Source organism: Schistocerca gregaria, chromosome 6, assembly GCF_023897955.1.
Source record: "Schistocerca gregaria isolate iqSchGreg1 chromosome 6, iqSchGreg1.2, whole genome shotgun sequence".
Classification (NCBI taxonomy): domain Eukaryota; kingdom Metazoa; phylum Arthropoda; class Insecta; order Orthoptera; family Acrididae; genus Schistocerca; species Schistocerca gregaria.
Window position 1 is genome coordinate 493,024,759 of NC_064925.1, and position 21,434 is coordinate 493,046,192.

The window sequence follows — 21,434 nt, forward strand, 5'->3', positions numbered from 1 at the left end:
GAACAGCTGGTATTTCGTCATGGCGGGTACGTACTTAGTGAGGAATGGAACTCCACTATTAGAATGGTCAAAGGAGGACCCGAACCTCCGGTGGAAGGGGCAGCGCAATCTGTGACATGGCGCCTCAAACTGAGCGGCCAAACCGCCCGGCGACGAATTTCATTACCAAATATTGTGACGGTGCAGTTAAATGCTCCTTAAAGAGCATACGTGACGTCTGTGGATCAGGACGACATATTATTCTTACTGCTCACTTTTGTGCAACCAATACTTCTTTTCTAAGTGATGAGTTACCCCAGACAGTGATTCCATAATACATTATTAACTGAAAATATGCCAGGAAGTTGACTCGTTCGTTTCCAAGAGTAGCAACTATACGAAGAGGAAAAGTAGTTGAACTTAACTGTTTGAGAAGCTCAGTAATAGGCTTCTACCAATTCCAGTTTACATCGATATCTAGACCCAAAAATTAGGAACAGTCTACCCCTTTACAATTCTTTGGGAAATATGATTTACCATCTCTTCTCTTGATTTCTTTCCAATGAGATTATTATAACGCTAGTAACGTCTGCAAAAAAGTATAAATTCTGCTTGCTGAGTGTCGAATAGTAGGTCACTCAAGTATGTAAGGAATAGGAGTGGAACCAAAATTGAACCTTGTGGGACTCCCTTTATGATTTCACCCCAGTCACTAAAATTTCCTAGCGTTGTAAGATTACATCTTTAGAATTTAATTTGTTAAGTATGCATAAAGCCACCATTTTCATAAAACTGGAGTTTTTCTAAGAAAGTAATATATTCTACACAATCAAACGCTTTGGAGAGATCACAAAAAATATTAACTGACGATGTACTAAGTCCTTGTGCCACAGGCCATTCGTGCCTCGGAGGCTGCTCCCTGAGAGAAGAACTGGACTCTGGCTACGGGCCGCGAGATCATTACTGTTCTGAAAATGGGAATAAACTTCTGCCAGTCTTATGCTCTTGACTTATCGGAAGGCACCCACGTGCTTCCAACCTACCACCACGCCCAAGGTGGTGAGCTGACCGCCATCCTGTGCACTGCCAGCACGGTTCCACCATCCACTGTGGAGATCGTCAGCTCCCGACCTCAACACCTTCGTCATATCCAATTTAACATACCGGACCAAGAACAGACTCGCTTTGAGCACTCTAGCGATTTCAAGCTCAAACAGATAGTGCGCACTGCTGAGCGGTACTCACCCACTACGTCCATGCTGTCGGTGACGACGAATGTGTTGAAGGAGGGCGCATCTGCCGACACTTCGCAGATGTACTGGCCGGTCAGAGAATCGTCAGCGTTGATCAGCGTCACGTGAGTCGCAGTGCTCTGCTTCAGCTGCAAACAAAGCCACCACGCAACGGGTATGTGAGTTTATCTGTCGTCACTAAGTGGAGCATTTTTACCTAGCACAAGATGCTACTGTCTGGTAAGCATTGTTGCCCAGGATGCCAGTTCGTAACGTAAAATAAACTAATAACAGAGGCAAACATGAAATATGTTTTTATTATCTTTATGGTTCCGTGCCTCAGTCTGTAAAAACGGAACGCTTAGGGGATCTGTAAAAACGGAACGCTTAGAGGATCGTTTTGTTATCCGTCTGTCTCTCTCTGTCCGAGTGTTACGAACTCTTTTTGTCAGGGAACAGTAGACCTAACAAGTTCAAATTAATATCACGTCTCGCTTGGCAATGTAAAAATTTTAAGTCAGTTCAATCAATTGATACAGTCATGGTTGGTCAATTTGGTGAAGGGCGGGGGAGGTACCAAATAGCGAGGCTATCGGTCCCATCGGATTGGGGAAGGAAGTCAGCCGTGCCCTGTCAAAGGAACCGCCATTTGCCTGAAGCGATTTAAGTAGACATAAGGTCATATATGTCACATGTTCTGCTTCCGTAGTAGAACCAGGGTGTTGTCCTCGACGGCGAGTGTTCACCAGAAACAAGGATATCATTAGGAGTACCCCAGGGAAGTGAACCGGGCCGCTGTTGTCCTCTATATACTTAAATGATTTGGCGGACAGGGTGAGTAGCAATCTGCGATTGTTTGGTGATGATGCTGTGGTGTACGGTAAGTTGTCGAAGTTGAGTGACTGTAGGAGGATAGAAGATGACTTAGAACAAATTTCTAGTTCACTGTAAAGGAGACCGCATACAGGACGCTACTGTGACCTATTTTTAAGTACTGCTCGAGTGTTTGGGATCCATACCAGGTCGGATTAAACGAAGACATCGATACAGTTCACAGCCAGGTTGCTAGATTTGTTACTGGTATGTCCGAACAACACGCAGGTGTTACGGTCATGCTTCAGGAACTCAAATGGAAACATCTGGACGGAAGGCAACGCCATTTTTGAGGACCACTACTGTGGAAATTTAGAGAACCGGCATCTGAAGCTGACTGAAGAACCATTCTACTGCTTCCAACATACATTGCGTGTAAGGACTATCAGGTACGAGAAATCAGGTCTCATACGGCGGCATATGGACAGTCGTTTTTCCCTCGCTCTGTCTGCGAGTGGAACAGGAAGGAAAATGACTGGTAGTGAGTGGTACACGGTACCCTCCACCACGGCGGACGGCGGAGTATTTATGTGGATGTATTTTGATACCCGAGAACTCACACATTAAAACCTATAAGGTACTTCCCGTTAACCTGGAATCAGGAAACTTGGCAAGAAGTAAGGTTTCACAAGACAAGTAAAGGGAAAAATCCGAGACTTCTTTATTTGTAATTATATAACATAAAAAATACTTTTTCGTATATTTGTGTCGCTCTGTCTGTTTTTTTGTTTTCTCTGGAACAGTTTGGCGTATCAAGTTCAATTTTACATCACATATTGAGGTCTGTCATCCTTTGACGGTGCAAAAACTTTAAGCTTCTGAGTCAGTGCAACCAAAAGATAGGAGCATTTATGTAATATATTTTGGTACTCGGAAACTCACTCATCATCTCCTATAGCGTACTTCCCGTTGACCTAAAACCATGAAATTTTGGCAAAAAGTAAGGTCTTACGCTACAAGTAAAGGGAAACATTGGAAATTGTTTATTTGTAATTATATCACATGAAGATAATATTTTTGTTGTTTGCTATCCGACTTCAAACTAGAAGTTAAAACGTTGTCGAAAGTCTTGTACTCCCTGGGATCGATACCTTACCAACATGAAAATCAATAACTGGCAAAAATCGTCGAAATTCTCGATTACTCGAATAGATAAACTGTCTGTATAAAGTTTGTACTCACACCTAGCCAATTTTTTTGTTAGGTAACACCTTAACCTCAAGGTACTTTGGTGCTGAATCCGTATCTGACCAGTTTCCTTGAACCACATACGGTTTTCTCACAATGCGACTTCGTTATGAACTAGGAAATTAGCAGAACACATGAAATTGCAATGAAAAGTAGTTTAACTTTTAGCTTTACCAAAGATTTTATTGTAACCACAGATTCTGCAAATGAATACTTCCTACTTCTTTGTAAACGACGACTCCTACTTGTATTTCCCATATTTCAGTTTGTTTCCTTTACTTTGATTTCGATTCCCCTATTCCTTTAACTCGCTGGATGTAAGAAATGAATATGATAGGAAAGAGAGCACAGGCTTGTTTCACGCCCTTTTGTGTTCTTTCCTTCTTGTTCTGTATGGAAATTCTTAATCACAGACACTTCGCTATTATACATGGTGATTCCATGACGATGCTGAAAACTTTCAGGGATGATGGAGAAGGGTGAATGTATCATCTAACGCCAAGGGACTATAGTCCGGAAACTACCGAGCTGAAAAATTAGCCTTGCGCAGCGCTTAACCCAAATGCCCCAACTTCAGAGCCCTGATGATGACATACATATTTCCCTGTGAATACTCCCAAAAACCGTCACATATTTTTCTCTGCTGATGGACTAGTAACGGCACATGTAACTTGATGTCAAAGGGAACGAAAATTCTAAGAGTACGGTCCAGTGCTCTATGGAAAACGTGAATCGGGTTGGCCGGACGAGTGTTTGAACCGTCGTCCTTCCGTATGAGAGTCCAGTGTGCAAACCACTGCACCACCTCACTCAGTTTTGAATAGTGTCGCAGGCGGCGAGAGCTCATTCTCGGAGATGCTCTTTGTACTCAACAGTCGTCTCGTGCACAGGAATTTTAGCTTGGCCCCACCAGAAGAAATCAAATGTTGTGTAATAAAGTGAACGTGCTGGTCACGAAACAGAACGCCCTCTGGCTATCGACTTTTCATGGATTGCAGGTGTTGGCAAATTCTCAGTTCAAAGAGGGGTGGGGCTCCATCAAGTTGGAACCACAACCGTTAATGAATAACAAGCGGGATTTGTTCCAGGAACCTGGGTAGTACGTCTCTGATAAACTGTGTATACACACATCACTTAAAAAACTTCCGGCTATTAGGCCTACGACGATGGATAAAACTTCGTTGCAAAGTTTCCTCTCCGACTGCGGGAGCCATCTGCAGAGGTAAAATGGCTAACTGCGACCATAACTAGATGGAACGCCGGTTATATGGGCTGTGTAGAGGCACCTCAGTCTGTCGGTTACGCGATTATCGCTGGTATTTCCAACATTCTCGACTGAAAGTAATCGCGTGTCATTCATACGTTGCAATGTTGACATCAAAATTATGTTCAATTTAACACCTTCCTCTTTTCTGTTAAATTTATTATGGTGTTTACAGATCTCAGTAGCCTCTCTATATATACGCGCATGATAATGCGATGTGTTCGATACGACACTCGTCTCAGTGAGTTTTATTTCATAATGACCTTTTTGGTAAAAATGTTCCGCTACGGCCGATTTATCCGTTTGTGCTAAGCGGCAATTCCTCTTCTGTTCAACGGGACGAATATGAACACTTCTTTTTTTTGGTACCAGTATAAATCAGTCCACAACTACAAGGAATTTTGTATACATTCAGCGTAAGCAAAGGATGTACAGGGTGTTCATGATTAAAATCAAACTTTTAAAACGCTGTAGAAATAACACCACAGGTCAGAATAACGCCAAACTGCAACGGATATTATCGGAGGAGGAGGAAAAGGCGTGGCAGAAGAAAGCAAATATTGTGAAAATTGATCAATAGATGGCGCTGTATGTGTCAGAATACTTAAATGAAAAAACCTCTCATGCGCAAGACCCATTGAAGTTGTTATAAACACGCCGGGTGCATGGCTTTTGCTGCTTTCGCATCTCCGACATTAACCATGACTGTCTCAATGCAGGGTCGTGCTCTGCTTGTAAAGCTGTACTACAAGAATGATGACTGTGCACAAGTCGCTCTGCAGAAGTTCCGGACGCTGAAGGGTTTGAAAAAAGGCGTTGATCCGAAAACTGCCGCAAACTGCAGCGGGTCTGGAGAAAATGATTCGGAAATTCGAAAAGATAGGTTCTTTTGGTGTGCATTCTGGTAGAGGGAGGAAACGAATTGATTCGGCATCAGTGGAAGCAGTGGCCACAGCAATGCTGGAGGAGAAGAGTGGTGGTGTGCAAACCTATAGTGCACGGAGAACTATCCGAACATTGGAAATATCTGTGAGCACTGCGCGTAAAATAATACGAAACATCTTTCTTTGCTAAACATTCAAAATTATCGACGTGCTCGAGTTGCTTCCTATTGACCTACCAGCTAGAGAGACCTTTGCTTTAGAATTTCTTTCTCTTTTGGAAGTGGACAATGGTTGGCGGTGGAAGATTTTGTGGATAGACGAAACCCACTTCCATCTGACAAGATATGTCAATACACAGAATTTCGAATATGGGCAACGGAAAACCCACTCGCAAATCAACCAGTACCACTTCATCCTGAATAGGTCACTGTGTGGTGTGGGTTACGGCCTCATTTATCTTAGGCCATATTTTTTCGAAGAGACAGGTGCTTCAGGTCTTGTTACCTGTACCGTCACTGATAAGCGCAATGAGTATCTTTTGCGCAACCACGTCATTCCAGCTCTCCAACAGCGTGGATGTGTGGATGGGATCATTTTTATGCAAGATGGCACACCTTCGCACATTGAAAATCCAGTTAAGCAGCTGCTGAATGCTAGAATTATCAGATGCCACTTCCCTACAGCCTTGCCGTCTCAATCATCTGATGTTAACCCATGTGGCGTCTGGCTGTGGGGCTAATTGAAAGATGTTGTGTTCAGTGTTCCGATTGCAAACTTAGCTGCATTGAAGGTATGCTTTGCGCTTCACATTCTGAACGTGTTCGCGGAAAGACCCTATATATCTTTTGTCGATCTTTAACATACATTTGTCTTCCTGTAGGGTCTGAAAGTAGTTTATACACCGTACTGGCTCAATACTGTCCCAATGTAGTCTGTAATCGTACTGATGAACGGAAGGAAAACTTTCCCTTTGGGCGGCCGTCTTTCCTTATCGGTCCTGATTTTCTCCCTACGACGAAGTGCTCTGTCTATCACCTTGTCAGAATAATCATTCTGAGTACGCTGGTGCATTTTAGCTGGTAGGAAAAAGAAACGGACCTAGTACGTAATTACTGACTATGCCTGCCCGCACGTTTATTGATATTGTGTTGATGGCTGTTGAGAACCGTAGCGTAGGGACTCCCATCGGCCCAAACTATGACCATTGCTACTACACTCCTGGAAATGGAAAAAAGGACACATTGACACCGGTGTGTCAGACCCACCATACTTGCTCCGGACACTGCGAGAGGGCTGTACAAACAATGATCACACGCACGGCACAGCGGACACACCAGGAACCGCGGTGTTGGCCGTCGAATGGCGCTAGCTGCGCAGCATTTGTGCACCGCCGCCGTCAGTGTCAGCCAGTTTGCCGTGGCATACGGAGCTCCATCGCAGTCTTTAACACTGGTAGCATGCCGCGACAGCGTGGACGTGAACCGTATGTGCAGTTGACGGACTTTGAGCGAGGGCGTATAGTGGGCATACGGGAGGCCGGGTGGACGTACCGTCGAATTGCTCAACATGTGGGGCATAAGGTCTCCACAGTACATCGATGTTGTCGCCAGTGGTCGGCGGAAGGTGCACGTGCCCGTCAACCTGGGACCGGACCGCAGCGACGCACGGATGCACGCCAAGACCGTAGGATCCTACGCAGTGCCGTAGGGGACCGCACCGCCACTTCCCAGCAAATTAGGGACACTGTTGCTCCTGGGGTATCTGCGAGGACCATTCGCAACCGTCTCCATAAACCTGGGCTACGGTCCCGCACACCGTTAGGCCGTCTTCCGCTCACGCCCCAACATAGTGCAGCCCGCCTCCAGTGGTGTCGCGACAGGCATGAATCGAGGGACGAATGGAGACGTGTCGTCTTCAGCGATGAGAGTCGCTTCTGCCTTGGTGCCAATGATGGTCGTATGCGTGTTTGGCACCGTGCAGGTGAGCGCCACAATCAGGACTGCATACGACCGAGGCACACGGGGCCAACACCCGGCATCATGGTGTGGGAGCGATCTTCTACATTGGCCGTACACCTCTGGTGATCGTCGAGGGGACACTGAATAGTGCACGGTACATCCAAACCGTCATCGAATCCATCGTTCTACCATTCCTAGACCGGCAAGGGAACTTGCTGTTCCAACAGGACAATGCACGTCTGCATGTATCCCGTGCCACCAAACGTGCTCTAGAAGGTGTAAGTCAACTACCCTGGCCAGCAAGATCTCCGGATCTGTCCCCCATTGAGCATGTTTGGGACTGGATGAAGCGTCGTCTCACGCGGTCTGCACGTCCAGCACGAACGCTGGTCCAACTGAGGCGCCAGGTGGAAATGGCATGGGAAGCCGTTCCACAGGACTACATCCAGCATCTCTACGATCGTCTCCATGGGAGAATAGCAGCGTGCATTTCTGCGAAAGGTGGATATACACTGTACTAGTGCCGACATTGTGCATGCTCTGTTGCCTGTGTCTATGTGCCTGTGGTTCTGTCAGTGTGATCATGTGATGTGTCTGACCCCAGGAATGTGTCAATAAAGTTTCCCCTTCCTGGGACAATGAATTCACGGTGTTCTTATTTCAATTTCCAAGAGTGTATTAGCATTACGTCTCTGGTGAAACGGACCTCGAACGTAGAAAGTAAATACGCAGCAGAGTGAGCATCGATTGTAACGCGCTGCAAGAACTTCTGGCTAAACACGACACGAGATCCGTAGTCAGCAAGAGCAGAATGTTGTTCCTGTGGGTAGGGGCGTAGCTGCATTTTCCAGAATACTCGCCACGTGGGACTCTGCGAAATATTCATTTCACGTGCAACTGATAGAGTGTTGATTGCAGACACTCATCCAATCGAGTAAGCACTGCATCTATGTCGGGAGCCTGCGTAGTTCGTCGTGCTGCTCTGTCGGTGTACTGCGGTACCAACTGCCCCGTTTCACTAACTCGCTGAAAGAGTCTTGGGAAAATAGTGAGAGCCGGATGTCTTCTACGCGATATTTGGTCGTGTACAACCTTTCCGCTTCTCTGTTGCTTCCATTTGTTTGCTCATACAGGAATACCATGTCTACAAGTTCCATCTGCGGGTACAAGTGCACTTGGTTAGTGCTGATCGGCATTAGTACATCAACTTGTAAACAGAGACTGCAGTCTAGTACAATGCAGACACTGTACATCAGGTTTGCACATATCAGTACAAAGTTTGCCATACGCACTGGATTGCTTGAGTTATCCAATGTCTACACTTTAGGCGCTCGTCTGAATTGCCAACCCTACCCATATTCCACTGTCAGTGGTATCAGAACAATTCCTGCTTATAACTTTCGACTCATGTCGGACCAGTCTCCCTTACTTTAAATTGATTCATTTACCCCTCTTCATAACACCTCAAAGTTTGTCACAGAACCACCCTACAGAATTTAATTTCTCTAGCACTCTGAATACCTCTTGCCAGATAACGTTACGAAATGCTTTTCCAGCTCTACAATAACATGATTTATTTTTTTGAAATTGCTTTTTGATAAGAAGTCTCAGTGCCATAATCGACTTTCTTGTTCCTAATCCCGTGCTGGAGCGAAACTGACCCCTTCAATCAGCATATCCTGCACCTTCTTTTCAACTCTCCTCCGAATTACTGAGGAGTGAGGGTAAGCTTAAGGTTCGGTACTGTTAACATTTTGTAGCTGCGACCTTCTTCGGTAGGTGAACCATGATATACACTCCTGGAAATTGAAATAAGAACACCGTGAATTCATTGTCCCAGAAAGGGGAAACTTTATTGACACATTCCGGGGGTCAGATACATCACATGATCACACTGACAGAACCACAGGCACATAGACACAGGCAACAGAGCATGCACAATGTCGGCACTAGTACAGTGTACATCCACCTTTCGCATCAATGCAGGCTGCTATTCTCCCATGGAGACGATCGTAGAGATGCTGGATGTAGTCCTGTGGAACGGCTTGCCATGCCATTTCCACCTGGCGCCTCAGGTGGACCAGCGTTCGTGCTGGACGTGCAGACCGCGTGAGACGACGCTTCATCCAGTCCCAAACATGCTCAATGGGGGACAGATCCGGAGATCTTGCTGGCCAGGGTAGTTGACTTACACCTTCTAGAGCACGTTGGGTGGCACAGGAACCATGCAGACGTGCATTGTCCTGTTGGAAGAGCAAGTTCCCTTGCCGGTCTAGGAATGGTAGAACGATGGGTTCGATGACGGTTTGGATGTACCGTGCACTATTCAGTCTCCCCTCGACGATCACCAGAGGTGTACGGCCAGTGTAGGAGATCGCTCCCCACACCATGATGCCGGGTGTTGGTCCTGTGTGCCTCGGTCGTATGAAGTCCTGATTGTGGCGCTCACCTGCACGCCGCCAAACACACATACGACCATCATTGGCACCAAGGCAGAAGCGACTCTCATCGCTGAAGACGACACGTCTCCATTCGTCCCTCCATCCACGCCTGTCGCGACACCACTGCAGGTGGGCTGCACGATGTTGGGGCGTGAGCGGAAGACGGCCTAACGATGTGCGGGACCGTAGCCCAGCTTCATGGAGACGGTTGCGAATGGTCCTCGCCGATACCCAAGGAGCAACAGTGTCCCTAATTTACTGGGAAGTGGCGGTGCGGTCCCCTACGGCACTGCGTAGGATCCTACGGTCTTGGCGTGCATCCGTGCGTCGCTGCGGTCCGGTCCCAGGTCGACGGGCACGTGCACCTTCCGCCGACCACTGGCGACAACATCGAGGTACTGTGGAGACCTCACGCCCCACGTGTTGAGCAATTCCGCGGTACGTCCACCCGGCCTCCCGCATGCCCACTATACGCCCTCGCTCCAAGTCCGTCAACTGCACATACGGTTCACGTCCACGCTGTCGCGGCATGCTACCAGTGTTAAAGACTGCGATGGAGCCCCGTATGCCACGGCAAACTGGCTGACACTGACGGCGGTGGTGCACAAATGCTGCGCAGCTAGCGCCATTCGACGGCCAACACCGCGGTTCCTGGTGTGTCCGCTGTGCCGTGCGTGTGATCATTGCTTGTACAGCCCTCTCGCAGTGTCCGGAGCAAGTATGGTGGGTCTGACACACCGGTGTCAATGTGTTCTTTTTTCCATTTCCAGGAGTGTATTTCTGGAAGTTAGTTCGTACCTAATCACTTTCGGCAACTGGTACAAAAAAAGTTACGTGCTTTTTTGCTAAACTGAATATGAAAGGAGTTGGAAACTAGAAAGGAAAGGTTAAATCCTTTGCTGAAAATGTTCTGGATGATTGAGTATCATTTTCATCACTATTAAATGTGATGTTCTCTATATAGTAAATTAAGGCAGAAAACTAGTATTCCTTGAAATTTTGGCTATAATTAAACATGCATCACATAAGACATACTTCATCGCTAATAATCAAATACAGGGTGTGCTAAAAAGTAAAGCCTCCGAATCTTTATGTTAAAAGCTTTTTTAAATAAATAAACGTTATTAACATTCTACATTTTTATTCTTCGTGTCTAAATGTTTGCAGCCCTCTGCCAGTTGAGGGCTCCGAATTGTAGCATATAACATGGCGCTGTGTAACGTAGCTGCTGGCCGGAGTGGTTCTAGGCGCTGCAGTCTGGAGCCGAGCGACCGCTACGGTCTCAGGTTCGAATCCTGCCTCGGGCATGGATGTGTGGTTATTTAGGTTTAATTAGTTCTAAATTCTAGGCGACTGATGACCTCAGAATTTAAGTCGCATAGTGCTCAAAGCCACTGTTTTGTAACGTAACTAGGTCGGTACGTAAGAAACACCGTGCTGCAATCGGGCTTTGATTTCGAAGAGTTCATCCACACCTGAAGCACGCTATCCCTCAGCAAGACAATGCGAACTGTGTATCGCTACCTGGTGGTGATGTTAAACAAAGTGAACAAAGACTTTGATAGAGTGTGTGTAGAGAAAAAAGAAACTAAAATTAATTTAAGAATAATGTCGATAAGTTCGGCATAGAAATTATACAATAGCAAAGAAACCCTTTGTGCTGTGTAATTATAATGAAAAGATTTAATTTGTTAATCATTGTACCAAAGGCAATGAATTCTGTTAGGTTTCTCTTATTCTGCAATGCACGCAACGGTCAGCCATTTAACACGGTAGGCCTGTAATAAAATTTAATAATTTTTAAAATATTTTTTAGGAAGAGTTATGATTGTTTTATATAAGTAGACATCCATTTCTATTGCAAGAAGTCGCAATTTTCCTAATTTTCAGTGACTGCACCAACGCGGAAAGATAGTAACAATAAAAATTATTGTTGGCCGCCATTACCGACCATAACATTTCTTTTAATATTTCCACTGCTTCTTTCAGGCGTAAATGCCTGAGTGTGTATAAATAACTTCTCTTTGACATGCCTTATATGAATATATTGGTATCTTTATGCCACTTACAGTATTTATCGCAATTTGTGGACTATCAGTTTAGTGATTCAAATAGGCCGCTTCACGGCGATCGACTACCATTTCAAAGACTATATTTTGATGTAAAAAATAATACATAATTTACGTTTCCTTACGAAGAGACAACAATATTTTGCCACGCGACACCCACGAATAATAATATTTTCTCACGCTTAAGTTATCAAAGATACCCTGAGATGTTTAGCTTTTCGATAGGTCACTATTTTACGTGTAACATTTTAAGGCACCTGACGCCACGCATTCGTAGCAAGGCTGTGGGCCCTTATTTAAAACAAAAGTTATTATAATTAAAGAATAAGACCGGATTTCAGTATATTGTGCTCGTTTGTAGCGGAATTATATTGTTTTCAGTAGTACACATTTCACAACATTACTTTTCAGTGTGATTTTTCTCCCATTACGATAGACGCCACAAAAACTAATACATTTAGGCGAACCACACACGATCGCAGCGACATCTGCAACATTCCGACATCTTGGGTCACTGGCATCGATCATCCTTCATAGAGTCCCGACTTAGCCCATCCAAAACTTACAGAACACCTCCGAGGAGTGTGCTTCGATAACAATGAAGTGGTGCCAGCAGAAGTGAGGTCGTGGCTCCATCGAAAGAGTCAAAGACTCTCCAGTGACAGTATAAACAAACTGGTCTCTCGTTGGGACGGTGCCAGGACGATTATGTTAAGAAAGAAATATGTGAGCATGAAGAACAAAGATGCAAAATGCTAATAACGTTTGTTTCGTTTAAACAGCTCTAGGAGCATTCACATAAAACATTTGGTGGCAATAAATTTCAACACGCCCTCGGACTGTTCCATTACTTTCCTTTGCTAAAGTAACAGCAGCCAGTTAATATTTTTCTCACTACAACACAATATGCTCGCTGTAAATTGTATAACTGTTCGCCAGCCACATTTCATTGACTTCCCTCTTCCCTCGCTCCCATTTTTGTGTGTTCATCACATTCACTAGTTATTTTGTCGATATAACGTAGTAGACTCTGCCAGTGCTCAATTGTGTACTATTTGAGCCTTTAGATTCTTATACTTATAATCTTCCTTACAATGTAAATATAAGGTTTATTTGGTCATAGCTTCTTCGTGTATTTTAGCGTGCTTATGTTTCACATACGGATATATTATCGTACAACATCACGTATTTTTGGAAAAAAACAGTCTTTGTACAGCTTCAACTGATGTTGTGTGGATTTCCTCTTTAATATTAAGTAGTCTGAGAATGGCCTAGAAATTGGAAATTCGTTCCACAACGATCTGTAAAATAATTAAAGAGCGGAATGGAAAACATTCCGGCTGCCAGTCCTGACATTTGTCAGCAGAAGAAAACAATATAACTATGACTGTACGTAACTGATTTGCATTTAAAAAATTGAAAAGGTATTGTGTTATCACAGAATTGTACAGCTCACACCCAAAAAAGTGACAAATTAAAAAATCAGTACTTTATAACTGACGTTCTAAGTGCCCTAGCAGGAAACTAATTGTTTCTCAGTGTCAATAAGAAAGTTTTTACTAGTTGCTTCTTGCAAAGAAGAAAACAGCAACGGGCCACTGGTGATAATGCTGTTATTTTTTACAAATAGCGCATTACCTTTTTCGATATGACGGATTCACTTTTATATCACATTTGCTACTGTTTGTATTAATTATTGGCTATTCCGTTCAACAACTAATGAAAAGAAGAAACATATGTAATGTACAAGGTGGTCGGAAACAGAATGAAAAGCTTGTAAAGCTGTTGCAGGATAGGTTTCGCTGAGAAATAATTATTAAGAAAAAATTCAATACGTTGCCCCATTTCCGAGTTAATTAGCATTGAAGTTGGCTAATCAGGTCGTCACTTGCGTAAATTCGAAGGGCCCGGTGCCAAACGTGTTCTCTGTCTGGTTTCCTAAAACCGAACAAGAGAGAGATACAAAAGTTGGACATTAGTAAGGATCGAACACGAGGCAAAGGCGGAGGAGTCTCTTACGCTGTCATCTCCGATTCTTCGGCATGAGAACAATTGACACAATGTGTATCTGGCAGGCCACTTGAATTTGCACGCGCAACGGACTGTTCGTCTAACTCCAACGATAATTACCGCGGAATCGGTCGCAGTGTATAGAATATACTTAATAACTATTACTGAGTACAACCTAGCCTGTAAAGCCCTAAAAAGCTTTTCAGATTGTTTTTGGCACCATCTTGTGTATGCCAACAACTGTCTGGAGATGGACGTGTCGGTGTCTCGAATCGAAAACATTAGCGGAGCTGTTTCTGTAAATATACTGAGGTGACAAAAGAGATATTCACACGTACAAATGGCCGTAGTATCGCTTATACAAGGTATAGAAGGGCAATGAATTGGCGGAGCTGTCATTTGAAAACAGATGATTCGGGTGAAAAACGTTCTGACATGATTGTGGTCGCACAATGGGAGTTAACAGACTTTGAATGAGGAATGGTAGTTGGAGCTAGGCGCGTGGGCCACTCCATTTCAGAAATCGTTAGGAATTGAATATTAAGGGACTCAGAGTGTCAACAGAATGCCGAGAATACCTAATTATTGACATTAACTATCACCACCGACAACGCAGTGACCAATGGTCTTCAGTTAACGTCCGAGACCAGAGCCGTCTGCGTAGAGTTGTCAGTGCTAACAGACAAGCAACACTGCGTGAAGTAACAGCAGAAATCAATGTGAGACTTACGACGAACGTGTCCGTTCTGGCGTTAATGTGCTATGGCGCAGGCGATCGGCCCGAGTGCCTTTGTTAACAACACGACATCGCCTGCAGAGCTTTTCCTGGTCTCGAGACCATATTGATTGGACCATAGACGACTGCAAGACAGTGGCCTGGTCAGATGAGTGCCGATTTCAGTTTGCAAGAGATGATGGTAGGGTTCCAGTTCGGCACAGACCCCACGGAACCATGGAGACAAGTTGTCAATAAGGGCTTGTGCAAGCTGGCAGTGGCGCGGTAATGGTGTTGGATGTATTTACATGGAATGGACTGGATCCTTTGGTCCAACGGAACCCATCACTGACAGGGAATGCTTATGTTCGGCTGCTTGGAGACCATTTGCAGTCATTCATGGACTTCATGTTCCCACATAACGACGGAATTTTTATGGATGGCAATGATGTCATGTCGCCAGGCCACAGTTGTTCGCGTTTAGGTTGAAGAACATTCTATACAATTCGAGCGAATTATTTGGCCAAACAGATCGGCCACCATCAAATATTTATGGGACATATTCGACAAAAACGAGGATAATGGAATACAGTCGAATTAAATCGGGTGATGCTGAGGGTATTAGATTAGGAAATGAGACGCTTAAAGTAGTAAAGGAGTTTTGCTATTTTGGGAGCAAAATAACTGATGATGGTCGAAATAGAGAGGATATAAAATGTAGACTGGCAATGGCAAGAAAAGCGTTTCTGAAGAAGAGAAATTTGTTAAACATCAAGTATAGATTTCAGTGTCAGGAAGTCGTTTCTGAAAGTATTTGTATGGAGTGTGGTCATGTATGGAAGTGAAACGTGGACGATAAATAGTTTGGACAAGAAGAGAATAGAAGCTTTCGGAATGTCGTGCTACAGAAGAATGCTGAACATTAGATGGGTAGATCACGTAACTAATAAGGAGGTATTAAATAGTTCTAGGGAGAAGATAAAAATTTTTGGCACACCTTGACTAGAAGAAGGGATCGATTGGTAGGACACGTTCTGAGGCATCAAGGGATCACCAATTTAGTATTGGAGGGCAGCGTGGAGGGTAAAAATCGTAGAGAGAGACCAAGAGATGAATACAATAAGCATATTCAGAAGGATGTAGGTTGCAGTAGGTACTGGGAGATGAAGAAGCTTACACAGGTCAGAGTAGCATGGAGAGCTACATCAGGCCAGTCTCTGGACTGAAGACCACAACAACAACAACAATCGAGAAATCAGCTCGAGGATAAATTCCTCCTCCGGTAACACCTTCGCAGTTATTGACAACTGTAGAAGCAGAATTGATCAGTATATCTGCAGGGGACTTTGAGACGACTTGTTGCGTCCATTACCACGTCGAATTACTGAAATACGCTGGTGGAAAGGAGGTCCATACGATATTAGGAGGTATATTAAAAAAAAACTAGAAACCCGCCTCGACTGCGAAAAAAGCACCTAGTGTTAACCCAGGTTTCAGCGTAGATAACTACACCTTCTTCAGAACAATAAAACCCACAAGTGCCTAAGAAGACCTTTGTCAATGATGAAAAGAACACCATTGCTATACATTTATAAACGAAAAAAGGGAAACACACACAGTACATATGTACGAGGTCTAAACCGTTACTTAATGGTGTAACCTCCACCTCACACCGGCTTATGTTCGATGGGCCACGACTCGCCGTACACTGCAGCTACAAATGGTCGCTCACTTACACGCTCGACCCGCTACCTACGCACATGCGCAAGTCAAGGGAAGTTACTTGAATGCGCATGCGCATATTAATATGTGAAAGTTTATACATGGGTCGTGGCTAAATAGCCCTTATGTTCCCAACCATGCATCAGGTATAAAGACCATATTCCTACTAGAAGCGGTGACGATAGTAAGGGCTCTACTTATGTGGAACATCTCGTGCAAACGGCTCATGCGCCTAGCCCTCCAGTTAATATCGAGTTACTTCATGCCGAGGTTAAGGGCTTAAAACTGGATGCTTTGGAAGAAATGCAGTTCTTTAAGCATCTGCAACATGATAAAGACAATATCCTTAACGATCAACTCCTACTAAGAAACAGAAAATGTTCTGAAAGTTTCGCACCTTTAATTTGTTCTTCATATTTGTCAATCTGATGATCTAGGGATTTTCACGTGCGTGCGCTGATTGGCGAGCGTGGTTGGTGAAGCTGTTCATCTTTTCTTTTTTCGTCATTTCCTTTACGATGAAGGTGATTTTAGCCCGTTGCACACCTCAGGTTTTATCCCTATATCTTTATTTGTTGTCATAGATACCTTTATATATGTTTCTTTCCTAAAATAAGCAACCGTGTGCTGTTATTTTTAAGCTTCATCTCCTATGCATCTCATCACTCATTCTATCCATTCTATTTTTGAAATACGTTGATCCATGGTTGGGAACATAAGGGCTATTTAGCCACGACCCATGTATAAACTTCCACATATTAATACGCGCATGCGCACTCAAGTAACTTCCCTTGCCTTGCGCATGTGCATAGGTAGCGGGTCGAGCGTGTAAGTGAGCGACCATTTGTAGCTGCAGTATATGGCGGGTCGTGGCCCATCGAACATAAGCCGGTGTGAGGTGGAGGTTACATCATTAAGTAACGGTTTAGACCTCGTACATATGTACTGTTTGTGTTTCCCTTTTTTCGTTTATAAATGTATAGCCACGGTGTTCTTTTAATCATTGACAACGGTCTTCTTAGGCACTTGTGGGTTTTATTGTTCTGAAGAAGGTGTAGTTATCTACGCCGAAACCTAGGTTAACACTAGGTGCTTTTTTCGCAGTCGAGGCGGGTTTCTAGTTTTTTTAATATATTAACCAAAGACTGCTGACGCGCTGCAAAGTTGAAGGTTCTTAAATTAGGAGGTATCCCATGGCTTTTGTCACCTCAGTATAAATAGCATTATTAACTGGTTGTTGTTTTCTTGCAAGAATCAACTTGTATTTCGTACGTAGGGATGGTCTCAAAAGCGTCTGTTTTCGACAAAATAGCTGAAGAAAGTTTTATTCCAAATCCCATTAATACTGACGCACTGACGGCCATGATGGCCGAGCGGTTCTAGGCGCTTCAGTCTGGAACCGCGAGACTGCTACGGTCGCACGTTTGAATCCTGCCTCGGGCATGGATGTGTGTAATATCCTTAGGTTAGTTAGGTTTAAGTTGTTCTAAGTTCTAGGGGACTTATGACCGCAGCTGTTGAGTCCCATAGTGCTCAGAGCCATTTGAACCATTTTTGAACTGACGCACTACGTTTTATTTCTGATGACACTAGTAGAGATATACAGCTTTAGGTATTTAACTAGTTAAGTGTAGTCAACAAAAATCAGTTCTAATACATTTTAAAATTTTGAACTGTACAGAGGGAAGCACATATTGATACAAAGACAGTATGTCTGTTTGAAAGATTTTCCCTATAGATTATTCATTTCTTCCCTATGGTTTGGCAGCTAGATGGAGTCTAGGAACAATGAAGTCTAGGGACATGGGACAGAACACCAAGAACACAATGAAACTCAAAACTCGTTACGTGAAAAAAATAATAATTAGTATTTTTTCCATTTATAGTCTTCAATCACTTGGTTGGTGCATAAGTTCGTAGCGTTTTTCTATAACTTTAAAGCCGGCCGGAGTGGCCGTGCGGTTCTAGGCGCTACAGTCTGGAGCCGAGTGACTGCTATGGTCGCAGGTTCGAATCCTGCATCGGGCATGGATGTGTGTGATGTCCTTAGGCTAGTTACGTTTAGTTAGTTCTAAGTTTTAAGCGACTGATGACCTCAGAAGTTAAGTCGCATAGTGCTCAGAGCCATTTGAAACATTTTTATAACTTTAATAAACATAACAGAGACTTTAGACATGAAAAATGCATTCTCCTTCACTACTTACAATGCGAACGCTGGGGAAACTTCCCGATTCCACGACTGTAGAACTCGGAGAGCCATGTTCGGAACACATTTTAATCCGGAAAGGAAGTTCGTTGAAGGTTGTTCCATAAAGAGTGGAAAACGTGAAAACCTGTGGGCGCAACATCAAGTGAATAAGGTCGCTGTGGAATGAGTTCCCAATCCAATCCCTGTATAGGGCTTTTTGTCAGTAAAGCGGAATGCGGGCGGTCGTTATCGTGGAGTAGCATCAGTTCACGCAGGCTTCCTGGACGTGTTCTTGGACTGCATCTGCAAGATGTCTCAGTTGTTGACAACAAATGTCGTCCGTGATGGTTACACCTCGGGCAAGCAGTTCGTAATACACCACACCGCCGCTGTTCCACCAGACGCATAACATTATCTTTTGTGGGTGCGTGGAGGTCTTTTTACGGGGACTTGCTGCTTTCTTTGTGCTCAGACATCCTTTTGTTTTTCTTGTGTTAGTATAAAGGCACCATTTTTCGTCACCAGTAATGATGTAGGATAGGGACAGTCGATATTGTTCACGAGCCAGTTGATGACGAGCAAGCAGAGCTGCACATATGACCGCCCGCTGATTTTTATAGCTTTGGCTTAGAGCATGGGAACCCAAGACACGCAATTTTTGAACCTTTCACACTGAATGTAAATGTCGCACCATGGTGGAGCCATCACAGTCCATCACAACTGCCAGTTCTGTAGTACACTCACGTGGATCGTTGTGGATTAATGCGTTTAAACGATCTTCATCAAGCCCGGAAGGTGTTCCTGATCTTTCGTCGAAACAAAATAAAATGAAACATTTGAATCCCTCGTTTCGATGTTATTTATTATATAGCAACCAGTTTCAGTGACTCAATAAGCCACCTTCACGCCTTAACTGAGGTTGACAGGTTGAACTTCAACAGTGTACACAAACCCATCCGTGGTCAAAATCTATGAACTGGCTTCGGTAGACTGTTGTAACAGTGATGTCGCGCCTGTAACCATCAACTAGCAGTGTAACATTGTTGTGTCTGCAACCACTAACTAGGTAGAGTTGCCAGTTGGTGGTTGCAGACACAACAATTTTACATTACCAGTTGATGGTTGCAGGTACTACATCACTGTTACATTGCTAGTTGATGGTTGCAGACCCAGCATCTTTGTGATAATAGTCTACACAAAACAGTTTGTAAATGTTGGCACTGATGGCATCATACAGAGTTCACCTGTCAACGTCAGTTAAGGCCTGAAGATTGTGTATTGACTAGCGGAAACTGGTTGCTATATAATAAATAACATCGAAAGGACGGCTGCAGGTGTTTGAATTTATTGCGTAAATGAACGGCCGAAGTCCCATACGCCACCAAAACACCACTGTCACATTGTATATGAAACACGATGGGTACTAACATGTAGGGCACAGAACAATAAAGTATTAATATTACACTTCATAAAAACATGAAAATCAGTACTAAGAGCAGTCAGTGCACAAAAAAACATCCACAGCTTCTCAAGCTGATTTTATGGATTAAGAGGTTGTTCTAGTAAATGGCAATTTGGAAGTGGGCCTGTATCATATACCACTACAAAGATCTGAGGGAACAATTAACCGATTCACTGCATAGGCAGGGTTCACAGTTTTTCTATAGGCCTCTTAATCTGCCCATTTGCAGTTTTCACCATCACAGCATGCACATACTCATCAGGACTGGGAAACAGCTGGTCAGTGACACCCAGCCTCCATACCAAGGGAGGCAAGTTATCCTCCTAGACCAGCACATGATCGCCGATCTGGAGATGCCATGCTGCCTCTGATGATCAATTTGTGCGTTGCTGCAGATAATTTATGTATTCTGTGGGCAACCTCTTCCAAAAGGACTGATGAAACTGCTGTACAAGTTGCCATGTGTACAACCTGTTGGCAGGAACTTCAAGGAGAGAGGGGTCAGGATGAGCACAAAGGGGCTGTCCAATTAGGAAATGACCAGGAGTGAGAGCAGCAGGAGAATCTAGGTAATCAGAGAGAAGACACAACAGCGTTGAATTCAAGCATGCTTCTATCTGAATTAACACAATAGTCAGTTCTGCATTGCCAATGACGCATTTGAGATGCGACTTCATGCATTTGATTCCTGCCTCCCAGAGTCCAAAAAGCGAGGGGTACGAGGTGGAGGGAACCTCCAACTGATTCCCTCTGAGGTCAAAAAATTCACCACACCTTCAACAGTAGCATCATTAGACAAAAAAAGTTTACATTCATTGTTTGCACCTACAAATGTGGTGCCATTGTCATTGTACATGTGAATAGGTTTCCCTCTTCTTGCAATGAATCTCCTGAGGGCAGCCAAAAATGAACTTGTTAACAAGTCACTAACTAATTCTAAGTGGATGGCCTTGGTTGCCATGCAAATGAATAAAGCAATATTAGCCTTGGTGGTAACCTTACTTCGTCTTCCATAATGCTTTACATCAGTAGGGCCTGCATTATCTACTCCACAGTACTGGAATGGACGAGACTGGTTTACCCTAGCTGCAGGTAGCTGACTCATGAGTTGAACTGCTGTCTTGGACTTAAGCCTAAAGCAATTAAAACATTTCCTGATAACTTCTTTGACTGTGTTACGCCAATTGAGGACTCACAACCTCCTAAGAAACATAGCCAAAAAAAAGTTGTGATCTAGCGTGCAACAGACTTCCATGTTCACCTATTATGAAATTTTTTTCAAATGCTGCTTAGGCGCTACGATAATAGGACGGCGCTCATCATATGGTACACCAGCATTCATTAATCTCCTTCCCACTCGTAAAATACCTTTGGCATCAACAAACGGGTGCAAATCCCTTAATTTGCTATTATGTGGAACAGGGGAACTGGCCTTCAACAAAGCGATCT

General features: G+C 44.1%; 1 protein-coding gene across 4 annotated transcripts in view; it reads right to left on the reverse strand.

Moving 5' to 3' along the window:
• Positions 1-21,434, reverse strand: part of LOC126278457 (uncharacterized) — a 368,379-nt gene that overhangs the window by 51,916 nt on the left and 295,029 nt on the right. For all 4 annotated transcript variants that reach the window (XM_049978585.1, XM_049978583.1, XM_049978587.1 and 1 more), the window contains exon 3: positions 1,225-1,360. In XM_049978585.1, coding sequence (XP_049834542.1) covers positions 1,225-1,360 — 136 coding nt within the window. The remainder of the gene's footprint in view (positions 1-1,224; positions 1,361-21,434) is intronic.